General features: G+C 45.6%; 1 protein-coding gene across 2 annotated transcripts in view; it reads left to right on the top strand.

Annotated features, from left to right (window-relative positions):
* The window catches only part of SPIDR (scaffold protein involved in DNA repair), a 493,308-nt gene extending 474,334 nt beyond the window's left edge, over window positions 1–18,974 (top strand). For both annotated transcript variants that reach the window (XM_015071433.3, XM_053208306.1), the window contains 4 exons: window positions 10,586–10,679; window positions 11,734–11,848; window positions 12,138–12,191; window positions 17,395–18,974. In XM_015071433.3, coding sequence (XP_014926919.1) covers window positions 10,586–10,679; window positions 11,734–11,848; window positions 12,138–12,191; window positions 17,395–17,559 — 428 coding nt within the window. In that variant the 3' untranslated portion in view covers window positions 17,560–18,974. The remainder of the gene's footprint in view (window positions 1–10,585; window positions 10,680–11,733; window positions 11,849–12,137; window positions 12,192–17,394) is intronic.
* Window positions 18,975–19,046: the final 72 nt, after the last annotated feature.

Genomic DNA, 19,046 nt, shown 5'->3' with positions numbered 1-19,046 from the left:
CCTTTTAGTTTTGCTGATTGTTTCCTTCTCTGTGCAGAAGTTTTTATGTTAATAAGGTCCCAATAGTTCAATTTTGTTTTTGTTTCCCTTGACTCTGGAGACATGTTGAGTAAGAAGTTGCTGTGGCCAAAGTCAAAGAGGTTTTTGCCTGCTTTCTCCTCTCGGATTTTGATGGCTTCCTGTCTTACGTTTAGGTCTTTCATCCATTTTGAGTTTATTTTTGTGTGTGGTGTAAGAAAGTGGTCCAGGTTCATTTTTCTGCATGTCACTGTCCAGTTTTCCCAGCACCGTTTGCTGAAGAGACTGTCTTTATTCCGCTGGAATATTTCCTGCTTTGTCAAAGATTAGTTGGCCATACGTTTATGGGTCCATTTCTGGGTTCTCTATTCTGTTCCATTGATCTGAGTGCCTTTTCTTGTGCCAGTATCATACCGTCTTGATGATTACAACTTTGTAATACATCTTGAAGTCCGGGATTGTGATGCCTCCAGCTTTGTTTTTTTCTTTCTTTTCTTTTCTTTCTGGTTCCATACAAATTTTAAGATTGTTTGTTCTAGTTCTGTGAAGAATGCTGATAGGGATTTTTTGATGGGGTTTGCCTCATGGAATTTTATATTGACTTTCATTTTCCTTGCATTGCCTGTACCACACTTTTTTTTTTCAAATCTCCAAAAATTATGACAAATCATTGGAGTTATCCTTTTCCTTTATAATTTCCCTCCTAGAGCTTTCTCCCCCACCAAGACAGTCTTAACTATTTGCTTAACTACTGTCCTAGGACTCCCTCATATTAATCATTTAAGTTTGAGTCACTGTTTCCTACATATGACTTCTTTATTGGTTTCTTCCACCTGTAGGTTTTTGTAGGTGTTCTTTACCAAGTTAAGGAAGATCTTCTCTATTCCTGGATTGCTGAGAGTTTTTATCATGGCTGGGTGTTGGATATTGCCAAGTTATTTTTCTACATCTTTTGATATGACCATATGATTTTTCTTCTTTAGTCCATTAATATGACAGATTACATTAATTGATTTTTTAAAATATTGAACCAGCCTTGTATACCTGGAATAAATCCCACGTTTGGTTATGGTATATATTTTTTTATGTAGATTAGACTTGCTAACATTTTGTTAAGGACTTTGCATTTATGTTCATGAGAGGTGTTATTCTGTATTTTTCTTTCATGTAATGTCTTTATCTGGTTTTATTTTAGGGTAATGCTGTCTTCATAGAATGAGTTTAGGAAATATTCCTTCTGCTTCTATTTTCTGAAGAGATTGTAAAGGATTGGTATGATTTCTTACTTACAAGTTTGGTAGAATTTGCCTGTGAACCTTCTGGTCCTGGTATTTTCTGTTTTGGAAGATTATGAATTATTTATTCAACTTCTTTAATAGAGATTAGCTTATTCAGATCATCTGTTTCCTCTCGTGTGAGTTTTGATAGACTGTGTATTTCAAGAAATTGATCCCTTTCAAGTAATTTAGCAAATTTGGGGGGTGGGTAGAGTTGTTCATAACATTATTTTATTATCCTTTTACTGTCCATGGGATCAGTAATGATGGCCCCTCTTTCATTTCTGATAAAATTAATTTGTTTCTTCTGTCTCTGGTACTGTTGATTAGACTGTTAGAAGTTTATCAGATAATTTTTATTAATCTTTTGAAGGGATCAAATTTGGGTTTCTTGAATTTCTCTTCTTGATTTTGTTTTTAATTGTATTGATCTCTCTTCTAATTTTCATTATTGCTTATATTCCCTTTGCTTTGGTTGTAATTTGCTTCTCTTTTTATTTTTCCTAAGATGAAAGCTATATATTAGATATTTTCTTATATATGCATAGAGTGCTATAAATTTCTCTCTAAGCACTGGTTTTGCTACATCCCACAAGTTTTGATATGTTTTAATTTTCATTTACTTGAAAATATTTTAAAACTTCTCTTGAGATTTCTTCTTTGACCCATGTGTTAGTTAGAAGTGTATTGTTTAATCTCCAGTTATTTGGGGGTTTTCAGCTATCTTTCTGTTATTGACTTCTGTTTAATTCCGTTGTGGTCTAAGAACATACTTAGTATGATTTCTTTCCTTTTTTGAGAGAGAGAGCACATGAGCAGGAGAGGAGACAGAGGAATAGAGAGAGAATCCTAAGCAGGCTCCACGCTCAGCCTAGAGCCCAACGTGGGGCTCAATCCCACGACCCTGGGATCATGACCCAAGCTGAAATCAATAGTTAGACACCCAACTGACTGAGCCACCCAGGTCCCCCTGATTTCTATATGATTTCTATACTTTTAAATGTGTTTCATGCCCCACTTTGTGGTCTGTCTTGATGGATATTCCATGTGAGCTTGAGAAGAATGTTTATTCTGCTGTCATTGGATTGAGTATTCTATAAATGTCAATTAGATCCAATTGATTGATGATGCTGTTCAGTTCAGCTGTCTTTATGATTGTCTGCCTTTGGACCTTTCAGTCATTGATAGAAGGGTATTGAAGTCTTGAAGAATAATAAATAAAATATAATAGTGGGTTTCTTTATCTCTCCTTGAAGTTTTATCAGTTTACTTCACATATTTTCACAGTCTGTTGTTAGGTGCATACACATTAAGAATTGTTATGTCTTCTTGGCGAATTGACCCCTTTATCATTATTTAATGCCTTTTCTGTCTTCTCTCTAATAATTTTCCTGGATCTGAAGTCTGCTCTGTCTAAAATTAATATACCTATTTTAACTTATTAGTGTTACCAGGGTATATCTTCTATAATTTTACTTTAATCTCTATGTGTCTTTACAGTTGAAGTAGACAACAGAGTTAGCTCATGTTTTTTTGTCCACTCTGACAGTCTCTTTTAATTTATGTTTTTAGACCATTCACATATGAAGTGAATATTTATATAATTGGATTAATATCTATCGTATTTATAATTGTTTTCTATTCAGGGAACTTGTCTTCCACCCTCCTGCTTTATCTCATTTTATTGTTTTATTGTTTTATTTTTTTAACGTTAGAGTGCGAGCTGGGGAGAGGGGCAGAGGGAGAGTGACAGGGGATCTTAAGCAGGCTTCATGCTCAGTGGGAAGCCCGATGTGGGGCTCAACATAGTGGCTCAGTCCCATGGCCCTGGGATCATGACCTGAGCCAAAATCAAGCTGCTCAATGAACTGAGCCATCAGGCACCCCTGCATTTTCTCATTTTATTTATTTATTTTTTTTAATTTTTTTTTAACATTTATTTACTTTTGAGACAGAGAGAGACAGAGCATGAACCGGGGAGGGTCAGAGAGAGGGAGACACAGAATCTGAAACAGGCTCCAGGCTCTGAGCTGTCAGCATAGAGCCCGACGCGGGGCTTGAACTCACGGACCATGAGATCATGACCTGAGCCGAAGTCGGCTGCTTAACCAACTGAGCCACCCAGGTGCCCCTGCATTTTCTCATTTTAATTGAGTATTTTATGACTCCATTTTCTCCTCTTTCTCTTTTCTTAACATTTTTTTTTAATGCTTATTTATTTATTTTGAGAGAGACAGAGACAGTGGGGGGGAAGGGCAGAGAGATAGGAGAGAGAGAATATCAAGCAGGCTCTGAGCTGACAGCACAGTGCAGAGGGGTTGATCTCACAGATCTCTCAGGTCATGACCTGAGCTGAAATCAAGAGTTGGATGCTTAACTGACTGAGCCATCCAGGCGCTTGCTGTTTTTTTTTTTTTTTAAACATTCTTTAGTGGTTGCCCTAGATACTGCAATATATATTTATAACTAACCAAGTCCACTTTGAAATAACACTATCCTGCTTCAAGGGTAGTACAGGTATCTTGTAAGGATATTCTCAATTCCTCTCTCCCATTCCTTAGAACATTGCTGACATTCACTTATCCATAAGGTATAATCACTGAATACATTGTTGTTATTAATGACCTAAGCAAACTATTATGTTTTACATTAATTTTTATTATTCCTTCTCTGATGCTCTTCCTTTAGTTTATGTAGATCCAGTTTCTGACTTATCCTTTTCTTCACATGCCACCACTTTAATGTAGAGTTCCCTGTGGATCTCTATCTGAAGGTATCCTGCAGGCCTCTGGGTGGGTCAGGTGGATATGTAAACACTGTTATCACAGAGCTGCCAGATCCCCTGATAAGAACCAGTTAACTAGGGATTTAGAGAAAACAAAACCCCAGCTGCAAAATAGCAAAGATTGGCCCAGTCTCCCATGCAGGAACAGCCCAGGTAAGGTAGAGGCTGGGGCAGTGAACAGATCCCACTGATGGACAAAGGGCCACAGAGGCTTCCCTGCTTTCCAGCCAGCTGTGGACTTGTCCAGATCTGACTCCAATCAAAGCCACACAAGCCTAGAGTCCTTACTACTCAGTGAGGTAACAATAGCAGACACCCCTTTCTCCGTAACTCAGCCTTGCTCTACTCTGCCCTTCCCTGTCCTGGAAAGTCCAGTGATGGCTTGTCCAAAGAGAGCTCCAAGCAGGCTCTTTCACCATCTGCAAGAGGTCAGTGCTGGGAGGTGGACAGCTCTCTGCAGCAGCTAAATCAGGTGGGCATCAGGGTCTCCAACAGTGGTGTGGACCTTGCAGAACATCAAGCATTTTCCCCGAGTAGAGCTTGAACAAAGTCAGAGTATGGCCCTGTGAGCTAGTCCTTCACTGAGAACAAACATCTCCACCTGCACAAGTGCTCCATCTGTCTGCTCGAGTCCTCCATCTGCTCGAGTGCTCCAACTGTAGGAGTGTCCCACATGCACGAGTGCTCTATCTGCATGAATCCTCCACCAGCACGAGTGCTCCACCTGCACAAGTGCTCCATCTACTCGAGTGCGCCATCTTCTCAAGTGTTCCACCTGCACGAGTGCTCCATCTATCTGCTAGAGTCCTCCATCTGCTCGAGTGCTCCACTAGCACGAGTGCTCCATCAGCACAAGTGCTCCATCTGTCTGCACGGGTGCTCCATCTGCTTGAGTGCTCCATCTGCACAAGTGCTGCATCTATCTACATGAGTGCTCCACCTGCACAAGTGCTCCATCTGCTTGAGTCCTCCATCTGCTCGAGTGCTCCATTTGCATGAGTGCTCCATCTGCTCAATCCTCCACCTGCATGAGTGCTCCATCTGCTCAAGTGCTCCATCTATCTACACGAGTGCTCCACCTACACGAGTGCTCCATCTGCATGAGTCCTCCATCTGCGCAAGTGCTCCATCTGGTGAGGGCTCCACATGCACAAGCGCTCCATCTGCACAAATCCTCCATCTGTGTGAGTGCTCCACCTGCACGAGTGCTCCATCTGCTTGAGTCCTCCATCTGCGGGAGTGCTCCATCTGCTCAAGTGTTCCTGGAAAATGGAGCCCCCGTGGGGGACAGTGCTCACTGACGCGCTTGGGTTGCCAGGCCTTCTGGTCTCATTTCCCAATCATCAGCATCCACACTATGCAAGGGCTCTTCCCAGTTCACTTTTTTTTAGGATAAAAAAGTTTTGCAGCATTGATTTTTATCTCATTGCATTGCTCAGCACTTGTTTATATTCCCCTTGCTAGTGGGTGGTGGTCTCGCTCACTGCCAGGGGCACCAACACAGCAAGGGTAGATTTGTACTCTGCCTCCCTGGAAATGTGTGGCCAAGTCCTGTCTTCAGACCAGGCTTTGGCCTCACTTCTGAGCCCCAGCTTCTGTCCATTAGAAAACAAGAGTGGAGAGGAGGGTGTGCCAGAGAGTTGAAAGTCACCGAAGAAAATACCGGAGCCTGTAGCTGCCCTGTCCCCTACTGGAAAGGAGCCACTGCACTTCCCAGGAAGGAGCCTGTGAAAGAACCTTTTTGAAAACATGTTTTAATGGATCTGTGATACACCTTTCCCAAACCTGATTACAAGAGATTTCTGTAAATAGGATAGGGAAAGTAAAAAGTTTATTTTATTTTATGTTTTAAGTAAACTCCATGCCCAGTGTCGAGCCCAATGCAGGGTTTGAACTCAGGGCTGTGAGATCAAGACCTGAGCTGGAATCAAGAGTCCATGCTTAACTAGCTGAGCCACCCAGGCACCCCAAAAAGTAAAAGCTTCTAATAATGCATTGCAGCCAAACAATGAGTATGGTTACAACCCTCAAACTCTAACAAAAATGGGTTTTTTTTTTTCCCTTTTGTTTTCATTTAAGCAAATGTTCTAGATGCTAACAGTTTAATAGTACACTTCCCAGCCATCCCTTGGAATTTATTTCAAGTTACTGGAAGGCATCTCCAGTGGTGTGTACCCCAGATGAAATACATTTCTTCAACTGTGTCTTGTTCCCTGCTGGAAGGAAATTGCTTAATCCCATCTAAATGTAAGTGCAGTTAACACCCAAAGATATCTTAGGATACAAAGGAACTTTCGTTGGTAGCAGTCTTCTTTTAATTAGTTCATGTAGCATACACTTAGCAAGTACTGCTGTGAACCAGCTGGCACTGGGCACACACACCCGTGGCATGGGAACCCCTCATCCCGCTTGGCCCTACTTATGCCTCTGCCTCTTGTGAATTGGTCAACACTCCTTTCCGGCTGTATTATAAGCCGTTATTGACTTTACTTTTTATCCCTTTGACTCAATCTTGATTAGATTTGCAAGGACAATGAAATTAGCTGGGACAGCCTTTTCAAAATCAAGATCTATTATTTTCATTTTTAAAAAGTCATTCAAGTAGGCTTGCATGAATGCATTTTAATAAATCAAGCCTACTTAGTTGTAACAATTGTTTTATCCCCTACAGATACGTTTCTCCTAATGCTTGTTCTAGTAGAGATTGAAAATCTTTGTTCCAGGACTAGGAGGGATGATTCTTCTATTTTTCTGGAAACTTAGGTCACACCTTTTCTAATGTCTAATCTCACCACTTTTCAACAAGAATGGTCTATGGTTTGCTAATGTATCTAGATGATATCTATAATGCTTCACATTTCAAGACAATTAGAGCATCTCAGGCTCCTGTTTAAAATTCCTCACTGACTTCTCATGCCTTCCAAGTCTAACATCCCTAGCAAGACCCTGAGTGACTTGGATTCCCAACCTCTCAGCCATATCATTTGCCTTTCCTTCATGCCTGTTTGGCCTCCAGCCCCACCAGCACCTGTCACCCACCTACAACCACACCTCGTGTCTCTTCTTTTGGGAAACCTTCCCTGACCTCAAGCTAGCTAGAGAGCCTCTCTTCTCTACCTCCAAGGGTCTTTTCCATTTCTCAATTTAGCATTTATTTTATGATAATATTTAATAGACTATTGTTATTTATTTATGAATGTACTATATATTTGTTTATTTATTTTAAGTAGGCTCTGTGCCCAATGTGCGGCTTGAACTCACCACCCTGAGAGCAAGAGTCATACTGAGCCAGCCAGGCACCCCCTTAATAGACTATTTTTAGAGCAGTTTTAGGTTTACAGCACAGTTGAGCAGAAGTTACAGAGATTCCCCATACCTCCTGCCCCTGCACATGCACTGCCTCCCCCATTATCAACATCCCCCACCAGGGTGATAAATTTGTCGCAGTTGATGAGCCTACATTGTCACATCATAATCACCCAAAGCCCAGAGTTGACATTAGAGTTCCTTCTTGGTATTGTACTTCCATGGGTTCAGACAAATGTACAACATGTATCCATTATCGCAGTATCAGACTGAGTAGTTTCACTGACATAAAAATCCTCTGCTCCACCTATTCACCCTCCCTCCCCTTTAACACATGGCAGCCGTTGATCTTTCTACTGTCTGTGTAGTTTTGCTTTTTCCAGAATGTTGTATAGTTAGAATCATGCAGTACGTGGCTTTTTCAAACTGGCTTCTTTCACTAAGCAATATGAATTCAGTTTCCATGTATGCTTTCATGGTATTATAGCTCATTTCTTTTTAGTGCTGAATAATATCCCATTGTCTGGATGTACCACAGTTTATCCATTCACCTGCTGAAGGACATCTTGGTTGCTTCCAAGTTGTGGCAATTAAGAATAAAGCTGCTGGGGCGCCTGGGTGGCTCAGTTGGTTAAGTGTCCAACTCTTGGTTTCGGTTCAGGTCATGATCTCATGGTTCGTGAGTTCAAGCCCCGCATAGGGCTCTGTGCTGACATTGCGGAGCCTGCTTAGGATTCTCTCTCCCTCTCTCTCAAAATAAATAAATAAAAACTTAAAAAAAAAAAAAAAAGAAGAAAGCTGCTGTAAACATCTGTATACAGGTATTTGTGTGGACATAAATTTTCAACTCCTTTGGATGAATACCACCAAGCACAATTGCTGGGTCATATGGTAAGACTATGTTTGGTTTTACAAGAAATTGCCAAAACTGTCTTCCGAAGTAGCTGTACCATTTTGCATGCCACCGACCATGACTGCGAGTTCCTATTGTTCCATATCCTTACCAGAATTTGGTGGGGTCAGTGTTCTGGATTTTGGCCCATCTAATAGGTGCGTAGTGTTATCTCATTGTTGGGTATTTTGTTTTGTTTTACTTACTGAAGTGTAGGTGACTCACAGTGTTACAGGAGTTTCAAGTGTACAACATCGTGATTTGACAACTTTATCCATTGTGCTGTGCTCACTGCAAGGGTAGCTACCATCTGTCACCATACAGCTCTACTATCGTCTCCTCATAACATTTATTCCATGACTGGAAGCCTGTAACACTTCACCCATTTTGCCCATCCCCCACCCCTCTCTCCGCTGGCAACTACCACTTTGTTCTCTGTATTTATAGGTTTGTTTCTACTTTGTGTTTGTTTGGTTGGTGGTTTCGGTTTTTAGATTCCACATATAAGCAAAATCATATGGTATTTCTCTTTCTCTGACTGACTTATTTCACTTAGCATAATACCCTCTAGGTCCATCCTTTTTATTGCACATGGCAAGATCTCATTCTCGTTTATGATTGAATAATATTCCCCTGTGTGTGTGTATGTGTATCACATCTGTTTTTATCCATTCATCCATAGAGGGACACTTGGACTGCTTCCATAAATTGGTTATTGTAAATAATGCTACTATAAGCATCAGAGTGTATATATCTTCCAATTAGTCTCTTTGTATTCTTTGGTTAAATACCCAATAGGGGAATTACTGGATTATATGGTATTTTTATTTTCAATTTTTTGAGGAACCTCCATACTGTTTTTGAGCCACCTCCATACAGTGGCTGCCCTCGTTGGCATCCCCACCAACAGTACATGAGGGCTCCCCTTTCTCCACATGCTTGCCAGCACTTGTTATTTCTTATCTTTCGGAGTTTAGCGATCCCAACAGGTATGAGGTGATATCTCGTTGTTCTGATTTGTATTTCCCTTTTAGTCAGTGATGTTGAGCATCTTTTCATGTGTCTGTTGGCCATCTTGATGTCTTCTTTGGAAAAATATCTAGTCAGGTCCTCAGCCCGTTTTTAATTGGATTATTTGGAATTTTGTGTGTGTGTGTGTGTTTGTGTTCTCCTTGTTTTAATTTGCATTTCCCTGGTCATATGATGTTTGACATCTTTCATATACTTATTTGCCATCTTATATTATTTTTGGTGAGGTATCTATGAAGGTGTTAGGCCCATTTTTTAATTGGGTTGTCTGTGTTATTGTTGAGTTGTAAGAGTTCTTTGTATATTTTGGATAACAGTCCTTTATCTGGTATGTTTTTGTGAATGTTTTCTCCCATATTCATATTTTTCTCATTATTTGTTCATCTCTCTTCTCAACCAGACTGGAGAGTCCACAAGAGTGGGGATTGCAGTATTCATCATTATATATTTCATGCTACATGTATATCCCACACTAAGTAGCATTGTATACACATTTGTTTGTTGAATAAATAAATCACAAATATTGGGTTACAAAAGAAATAAGGAAACCAAAGAAATCACATAAGAGGATAACAAACCAATAAGAATACTTCTCTTTCCTTACCAAAGAAGTGGAAATGAACATAAGGAATTCCATTATACTTACCAAGGAAGCAAGTACTGAGGTGAGGCTAACACTCTGTGAATGGATGGTGACAGTGTGAATCACCGTGAACCTCCTTGTGGGAGACAGCTTGTAACAGGGTGTTTCTGTATCTCCAACACTCATACTCTTGACAGAGTGATTCTGCTTCCATGAATCTAGCCTGAGAAAGAGATCTCAGTACAATAAGGACCTTACGTGGAAAGATTTCCACTGCCTCAGACCTGTATGTCCAATATGGAGGGAACCGTGACTTAAATGGATATCAAATAAGACAGTCCTTGCAACAGCTCTACAGCAACCTACAAAGTAGTGTGAGACACTGCCCCGACAGCTTGCTTGTAATGATTTCAGTATGTACACATCTGGAAAAAAACTGAAAACAATGAGGCAGAATGGAAATACTTGGTTAGGTAGTAATATGGGAAAGTTTTAAACAACTTACTTTTTATTGTTGTAGTTTTGTTTGTGCAGTACATGGAAATTATAAAAAGCTTGGGAACATTTGTATAAACGCACAAGGGAGAGAACAACCTGAGGAACCTCACACTAGCATCTAGGGCCTGAGGGACAGAGAGAAGTTGGGAGGGCGGACACTGCCCCTGAGACTCCATCTTTGTTTCACGTGGGCCCAGGCACTGTGGTTGGTGTGGATGAGAGCACGGCTTTCTCATGGCCCACCTGTGACCTGTGTGGCAACGAGAGACTGGAGCAGAGCCCGGGAGACAGGTAAGCATGCAGCAGCTGTCCTGAAAGACCCCAGGGCAGCCGCAGCCAGTCCTAGGGCCCCAGTGCCACGCTGCCTCGGGCCAGCTTCCCCTGCCAGGGCCCAGGCATGACTCCCACCCGGAAGCCAAGTAGCAGCACTGCAGCTAGAAGGCCGTGGTGCAAGGTGAGCTTGCTTCCTCATGGCAGGGCGTGTTGCTGGTCCTTGCACTTCACCAAAGAGAAAGAGCCCGGTTTCGTACTCAGCTCCTTTATCTTCGGTCAGGAGTAAAAAGAAAAACTCAGGGCAAATGTGAATGAATGAGACAAACTTGGTGACTCTACAGCTTGTCCTCTGCGGGGGTACAGACTTTTCCAGAGACCAGTGAACATCTGTGTAAACAGACATTCCTTCCCTGGACCAGCGTTACTGCATACCCTCCCTTGGGCCCCAGGGGGTTGGGTATCAATGTAGTTCTCTGAGCCGGTTCCCCAGCCTCCCAAGGTGACTTTGTCACCTGACAGGAGGAGGCCCGATTGTTACTTTTCCGCTTCTTAATAAGTAAAGGACAGCTGTCTCCTTGACGCCTCCTGGGCCGGTGGCCTTAGGTGTAAACAAGTCATTACTGGATCATATTTAAGAGACAGGAAGAGTTTGAGTCACAGGCTTACTTGGTGGCAGTAAGGAGCATAGCTACTGGTGACAAGGAGGAGGTTGTCCTGTTGAGGCAGAAGGGAAGCCCTGACCTCTGCTTGCTGAGCCCAGGGCCTCCACTTGGCTTCGTGGGATGTTTGCTGTCCCCCCCTCCCAGCTCGAATGAGACTGCCCTGCTCGTGTCCCTTCCGTCCCTTGGGGCATCAGTTACCTACGCAGCCCTTAGCGGGAGCCTGACCCTGGTCCCTCAGAACAGGCTGAGCCTGGAGCTTTTTCTGGCCTGTTTCAGGAATTTCGTTTCTGAGGGTAAATCCCCTTTTCTGTCTCAGCAAACACTCGTGTTTAGAAAAAATTGTCTACCACTAGACTCTTCTGATTTGTGCTTTCCAAGTCCTATCTTCCCTGTGTGTTTCCAAACAACAGAGGCGCCTTTTCCTGTGGGGACTGCTCCCGCGTGGTCATCTCTCCTCTTCTCAGAAGGCACTTGCAGGTGTTCCTGGACTGCCCGTCTCGCCCCCAGTGCACAGTGAGGGTCAAGGTAGGAGGCGGGCGGTGCTCGCATGCGTCCCACTCTGTGTCACGGAGCCCCTCTGCCGCACCGCCAGCTGGGAGGGCGGCCTCTGTTTTTCCTTCCCTGGGGGAGGGGAGGGAAGGGCTCCCCCTCAGGAACACTGTCTTCCCATGTCTGTGACTTACAGTCACGTTGGACTTAAGACTCGGAGAGGGAAGCTACCGGAGAGATGAAGACTCGACATGAACCCCGGGCGCGGGCCTGAGCACTGGCACCCGTCCTGGGGTTTAACCCGCCCGCCCCGCTGTCATTGCAGCTGTCCCAGGCCAGTATTTCTTCGCTCCTGAGGTTCGCCGCCTGTGAAGATGGGGTAAGTCCAGGGACACGCAGCCCAGGTGTCCAGCCCTGTGCGCTTCAGCCCGAGTCAGTGGATCATCCCCAGGTGCAGACCCCCGCCTCCTGCACTCGGTTACAGCGGAGTGCCGCAGTATAATCGTGCGCGTCCTCGGTGTTTGGAGCAGGCCAAGACGTGGGCACGCCACACCGCTGTCTCTTCCTGACAAGGGCCGTGTCTGTTCACGAGACCTTTCCCTTGTGGGACTGAGGCTCTTTCCTAACCAGTCTTGCAGTAGATCCGTGAATCTATCTCCCTGGCTTTGACTTTGGTAAGACAGTTGACACTTCAAGGCCTGCCATGGTTTTACATTAATAGAACGGGAATATCTGAGGCACGCATCTTGTGTTTGTTAATTGCTGGGTATTCCAGAGTCTGAGTAACTGGAACATTACCGTTATTTCTCAGAACCGTTTTGCCTGCCCTGAGAGTTGCTGTGGTGTGAGGCTTAGTAAAGCGGTGTGCTCCTTCAAGAAAACCACCACCTAAACATACATAACTTACGGCCTAGAGACAGTTTCTTCCTTGTAAAATTTGGCCGTCATAAACAGGAAAGGTCTGTCCTTGACATGTCTGGTCAAAGCCATCTGCTAGCACCACAAGTGGCCCGTGGAATCACTGAACCCCAGAGAAGAGCACGGGGGACTGACCACTGCAATGGTGCCAGGGCACAGTTCCCAGGTCACAAAAGGTATCTGTGGCCAGTGGTGGGGTCCACATCCAAGTAGCAGACTTGGGCCAGCTGGGCAGATTGTGGCAAAAAGCGGGCTGGTCATCTGCAGAACTTTCTGATGGGATCCCATGGCCAAATTCCAGCTCTGATTGCAGCCAGAATGTGGGGCTCCTCTGGAGGTGCGAGGGGCTTCTGCCTCCGGCAGCTGCCAGCCCCTCCTGAGGGGCAGAGGTCGGCAGCACAGGAGGTGGAGCAGCCATTCACACTCCTCCCTCAAAACCATGGCTCTCAAAGTTTGGACTAAACTGGGACGCGGATAAATCCATGAATAGGATCCTAGGGGATCACTGGTCCGACCAGGTTTCAGGGCGGAACTGCCCGTGGAGCCCTAAAGAGAGTTTCTGGCTCTCTCCCTGGGATACAGCGCACCGACGGGGGCATAGCTCCCTAGCGCAGCATGGGGACACCTCCAGCCCCACGCCAAACCTGTATCCCAAGGGCTGCTTCACGTGTAGGGACTGATGGGAGGGCTCATGAGCAAGCACTCCCTGACTGTGTCCAAGTAAAATGTGAGTCGGTAACTACAGTGGGCCGCCAACTGTGCTCACCGTTTTTCTTACACCTTTGCCTTATTTAACGTCCCCAACATCTCGGTAGTGCAGAATCCACATTTTACCACTAAAGAAACGAGAGTGCAGGGCCCGCAGCCACAGTCTTCGTTGGGTACATTGTTATCCCCAGAAGTGACTACCTAGCAGCGTGTGGGAGGGTGACAGGGATCCTTGTGTGTATGTTTCTGTTCCCCCTGAAGTTTCTGGGTGACAAGACAGCAGTACCTGCTGACTGATTCTCGTCACCTTATCTCTCAGTCTCTGGGGTGGGTGAGGCGAAGAAAGAAGGGCGTGATCCTGGGTGAGGCTGATGGGATTGGAGGGGGCTTTAAACAGGCGTAAACGTGGCAGATGTAGGTTATCTGGGCAAAAAGTTGGGAAGTGTTGGGAAAACTTCTGCTTAAGGAGAACACATAGCGAATGAACCCAAAGCCACAGCCTCAGCAAACAAGAACCAGCACTTGGGATGGTGCGCGGCTCCCCGCAGGCCCACATGGGCGCGGAGGCCCAGCACCTGCCCCGCAGATCCTTAGGCGGCCCTGGCTGGGCCCTACCAGGCTCAGGCCTGTTCTGCCTTCGGTTCCCCACAGGCTCCTCCAGACGGCGGCCTGGTGCTCCCCCCGGGAAGCCTCCAGCCACACACTGCTCTTGACTCCCCAACCTCTCTGTAGGGACCTGGGGATCAGGAGGAGGCCCTGGCAGAACCGTCTCTTCACTTGATTTCCTTCTGAGTGAGGCTGACTTGAACCTCTTACACATCACACCTCTCAACTACGGGGCACCTGTAGGCAAAACCCTACTTGTAAAGAGCTCAAGGGTGTGTGTGCAAACGTGTGTGTATCTGAGCGTGGGTGCGTTTGCCGGTGGGTTTGCCTGTGGGTGTGCTTGAGCGTGCGTACACACCTGTGTGTGCCTACGTGTGCACATTTGCACTGGGTGAGGGGCACAGGGTGGCAACAGTCCTGGGTGTCACCTTTCTGGGTGCTCTGTTATCAGAGCTGACGCCAGTAAAATTAGGGTAAATTGCAAGCCTGGAGGTACATTTTAGTCAGCTCCTTCCCCCTCCCCCAGCTTTACCCACAGTGGATAATCAGGGCTTTACATCTGACCTGCAAGGAGCTGATAGAAGATGGGTGTAAGAAGGTCCTCTGTGGAGACATGAGCATGAGTTTTGCAGTCTGGATTCTGTCCGTTTTCTGGGTGAGAACGCACATTTGCCAAAATCCAAAGAATCAAATTAGTCTTTCCATGAGAACCATAGCTCCACTCCCTGGAACAGATGTACTGTTTCTGGTTAGGACACCGGAGTGTGAAGTTTTATACCGAAACTTTGACGTGTTCAAGCTACAGAGGTGAGAAATGGAGCGGCTGCTGTTGTACATGTTAGTTGTCAAAGGTCACATTATAGTGATACGAAATTTGGAGTTTGTTTCCTAGCTTTCAGAAAAATAAAAGTTGAAGGGAAATGTAGTGCGCCTTTTAAAAACAGACACATTTTACACATACGTACATTCAGTCTGTTCATACGAACAGTGCACTTGCGTTTGCTAGTGTGACTGTTCTGTACCTTTCCATCTTAATTCCCCCCAAACATAATTATCATTTGACTTCCACTTATCAGTGACACGGTTATTATTGACTATGATGTGGTTATTATAATCTATCGCTGCCAAATCTGATGTGGTAAGAAGGAATGATCTGTTCCTGACTTTGTTTACAAGCCAGAATTCTCCACCTAAGTGAGTGTAGGAGTGCCTGGGCCTCCTACTTCCCCACGCACGAATGTACAAGTAGTGAGAGACAGCAAAGAAGTACCCAGCCGGCCTACCTCAGTCCTCCCAGCCGGGGATGGCGACCCCTTACTCTGCACGGCCCTATGGGCGCCCTCCACACCCCACAGTCCTGCGGCTGTCTGGTTCTCTGCCATCTCTCCAGGATCAGACCCCTCTTGGTTTATAGCAAGTCCTTGACGAATGATCAAGGCAGTGGGCCATGAACCTGACATCAATGGCACAGATGAGCTGGGGCTGAGGAAGGCCTCAGCCACGGTTGTCCAGTGAGAGACTTTAGTTCCGCCTCTTCATCTGTCTTTTTTTGTTTGCGTTTGTGTTTTAGAGAGGGAGAGAGTGCACAAGCGGGAGAGGAGCAGAGAGGGAGAGGGAGAGAGAGAGAGAGAGAGAGAGAGAGAGAGAGAGAGAGAGAGAGAGAATCTCAAGCAGGCTCCACACTCAGCACAGAGCCTGTTGCGGGGCTCAATCCCATGACCTTGGGGCCACGACCTGAGCTGAAATCAAGAGTTGGGACACTTGACTAACTGAGCTGCCCTTTGACCCCTCTTCACCTGTCTTGACTGCAACTCTTACTCCCCCATCCCTCCATTAAGCCACTGAAGAAATCAAAACTACTGATCACATTGAATAGGCTGGGTGTGTTGCAATATGCCTTACTTCAAAGATGGGAAAGCAGAACTATCTTGTGGACTGGCGGTAGAGCAGTGTTCACATCCCAGGTTGATCCCAGGTTGAACATCATGTTACTGCTTCAAAACCAACCACCCCAAAGCTTAGGTGGCCTCCATACTTACTCTGCATACAGACCTGCAGTTTGGATAGGGCTCTGCCAGGACAGCTCTGCAGGCCATCAGTTGGTGCCCCAAAGCCTAGGCTGGACTCACAAAACGCCCTTCAGTCCCCAACTGACTGCTGTGCTCCTTTGCCTGGGACCTTCTCGGGCTCTGGCCACACAATCTAGCTTCTCTCACGATATGTGTCTGGATCCCAAGAGATGTAGGCAGAAGCTGGGCTCCTTCCTGACCAAGCTGGGGATGCCACTCAGTGTTCTTTCCACCATACTTTCCGTGAGAAGTAGTCACTAAGTCCAGCCCAGGAGCCAGGGTAAGCGCAGTGAGGTGCCCACCTTCGATGGGAGGGCACCAGGGAGCCACAGACATGTGCCTACTTTTGCCACGTTGTCAGAGCCCTCCAGCCTCCATCTCCTTCACGAAGACACATTAACGATGGAAGGAGTGAGCTAAAACATACAGACCTGAGCTACTGTAGAGTTGTGTGAAGGGGTCTTGCGCAGAGGAGGGGTGATGCACCTCAGATAGCATTCTGCAAGTGGCAGCAAAGGAGCCTCTGAGAGAACCTGTTACCTTCCAGGGCTTCCGTCTCTGCTGAAGCCAGAGATGGGATTCATCCCAGCGAGTTTGAGCCGCTCTTGATTTTCAGTCCCACTTCCCCCCAACCCCTGGAAGAAAGTGTTCTGAGGTTTGAAACCTGCCACACCTTCCTAGCACAGTCATCTGGTTCCCATGCTGTCCAGTGCCCTGAGTTCTCGTCTAGAGATGAAACCTGCCTGTAAGATACTCCTCAAACAGTGTGAAGAAAAAGCTTTCTGCATGTTTGGCCTGAGAAGAGTTACTCTAGAAAAAACGGGATCCTGTTAAGGAGGGAAGTTTGGGGCAAAGTACCGGGCAATCCTTTGACCAGAAGTGTTGCTAGATTGGGGAAGTGTCCCAAAGGAAGTGGAAGACAGCTGCAAGCATGATGCGTGCCCTGCCCCCAGCCTTCCCACTAGAGACCGGGGCACATCCCTTTGTATGTCAGTCCCCAGTTCCTCTCCGAGGACAGCCAGCTGGGACGTCCTTGTCGTGGCTTCCACTAACAAAGATCAGAAAACAGGAGCTCCTTCGTTTGCCATAATCAACAGGGCTTTTATCTAGCCTGTCACTTTTTTTCTTCCTCACCCTGTTGTTCTCACCATTTGAAAAGTGGAAGGTCACAGACTAAGGGAAGGACCTTCTGCTCTGCTCTTTGGTGTTCTGTGTTGTTGGGAACAGGACGTCCAGGGCTAGCTCTATTTGCTTTAACCAGCATGCCTTCTGTCACTGCAGAGTTATGAAGTGAAGAGTGTCCTCGGAAAGGAGGTGGGGCTGTTGAATTGTTTTGTCCGGTCCGTAACCACCCACCCGGCTAGCTGCGTTGGATTGGAGGAAATTGAGCTCCTGACTGCAGGAAGAGCCTCTTCCCGACACTGCCCGTCGCCACAGGAGCTGTGAACTTTGTGATGCAGCGGAGGTGGTGGTGGTTGGGGTAGTTATTTGTTAACTACGGGCAGAGTGAGTGTACTGTATGATCTTGAAATGGAACTTAGATTTTTCTAGGGCAAATGTTAGCAAGATAATTTTGTAAACTATACCTCAAAATGCTTTTTTCTACAGTTATATTTTACGACCTTTGTGCAAATTCAGGAACATGTCATATTAAAACTTAACTAAGCTTGAGGCCTTCATTTTGTACTTCATCTCAGGCAGTATTAAAACAGCAAGAGAAAAATTCTGCTCACTTGTAATTTTTAAGTGTTTAAAACTGTTACTCCCAAAGTATAGATAAGTTACCTGCTGTGATTCTCGCTATACCGATAGGCCTGTTTAATCATGCTGGGTACTGTGCACAGAGAGCCGAGATTACAGACTCAAGAGGAGTGATTGGTTATTGTTGGCTTTGTTGGCAGAGATTTAAATTAACACGAAATGATAAATAAATTGTCTTTAGACAATAAAGATTTTGTTTCCTCCTTTATAACAAGACAATCGTGATAGGCCACGGTTAAATTACATAAGATAGACCCAGCAGTCCAGAGCAAGAAAGGGCGCCGAGTCCCCGCTTTAATTGGGGGAAGGTGAACGGCTTGATTTGTCCTGAGGAAGCTTCGAAACATTTCAACGACCGGCAGGGCTGCTGCTTTTGAGGAGCGTTTTGACCGTCTTTTGCATCTACCACAGAACTCTTATGTTTACACCCACCCGGAAAACCTACTGGAAGCTGTACCTAAGGCCGAGGAAAGTGAAAGCAAAGTCCCATGGAAGCCAAAGGCGACTCAGACATGCTGTGCGGAGAGCCGGATCCCTCCCCTCACCCCTCACCCCTGCAGCAGCCAACTGAAGTTAGGGAGCCCCTGGGGGCTCTTGCCTACAGAGGAGCCCCTAAGTCAACTGCAGGACCGGTCATCCCGCCAGCCTCCTCCCCAAGTCCCGGAACTTCTCTGGGAGCACCTTCCACCGGAAAGCTACTAGTCTAGCACGAGTTCCTTTATTCGTGCTTCCTCGATCTGAGGCAAACAAAACATCTGGAGGTAGACTCCGGCAGGTTTCAAAGAGCAAAGCAGATCCCCTCTTCTAGGGAGCTCAGGTCCCCCCTCAAGGACACACACCTGAGTCCCGCGGCCTCCCCGGTGCCTAGCTGCACGCCTGGCACTGGAACGTGCCCTTCCCCAGCGAGGTCCTGGGGCCACCAGCATTCAGGAGTCACTGTGACTACGGGAATCGGGGGTGGTTTTAAATGCTTCTTTATTCTTACAAATGCTGTAAAAATTAATATAAAAAAGTGAGCATGCTCAGTCTTTTCCTCTTATCTACAATACAAAGGGCTTGTCTGAAAAGTTTGTTTCCTTTTTTTTTTCTTTTCTTTTTTTTTACAAATGTACCTTAGCTGCATCAACAGGAGTAAGATGTAGAAAAGCTACCATTATAAAAATAATTTAAGG

This window comes from Acinonyx jubatus, chromosome F2 (genome assembly GCF_027475565.1).
Source record: "Acinonyx jubatus isolate Ajub_Pintada_27869175 chromosome F2, VMU_Ajub_asm_v1.0, whole genome shotgun sequence".
NCBI lineage: Eukaryota > Metazoa > Chordata > Mammalia > Carnivora > Felidae > Acinonyx > Acinonyx jubatus.
The sequence above is the reverse complement of the archived record's forward strand: the minus strand, read 5'-3'. Positions and strand labels throughout refer to the sequence as shown.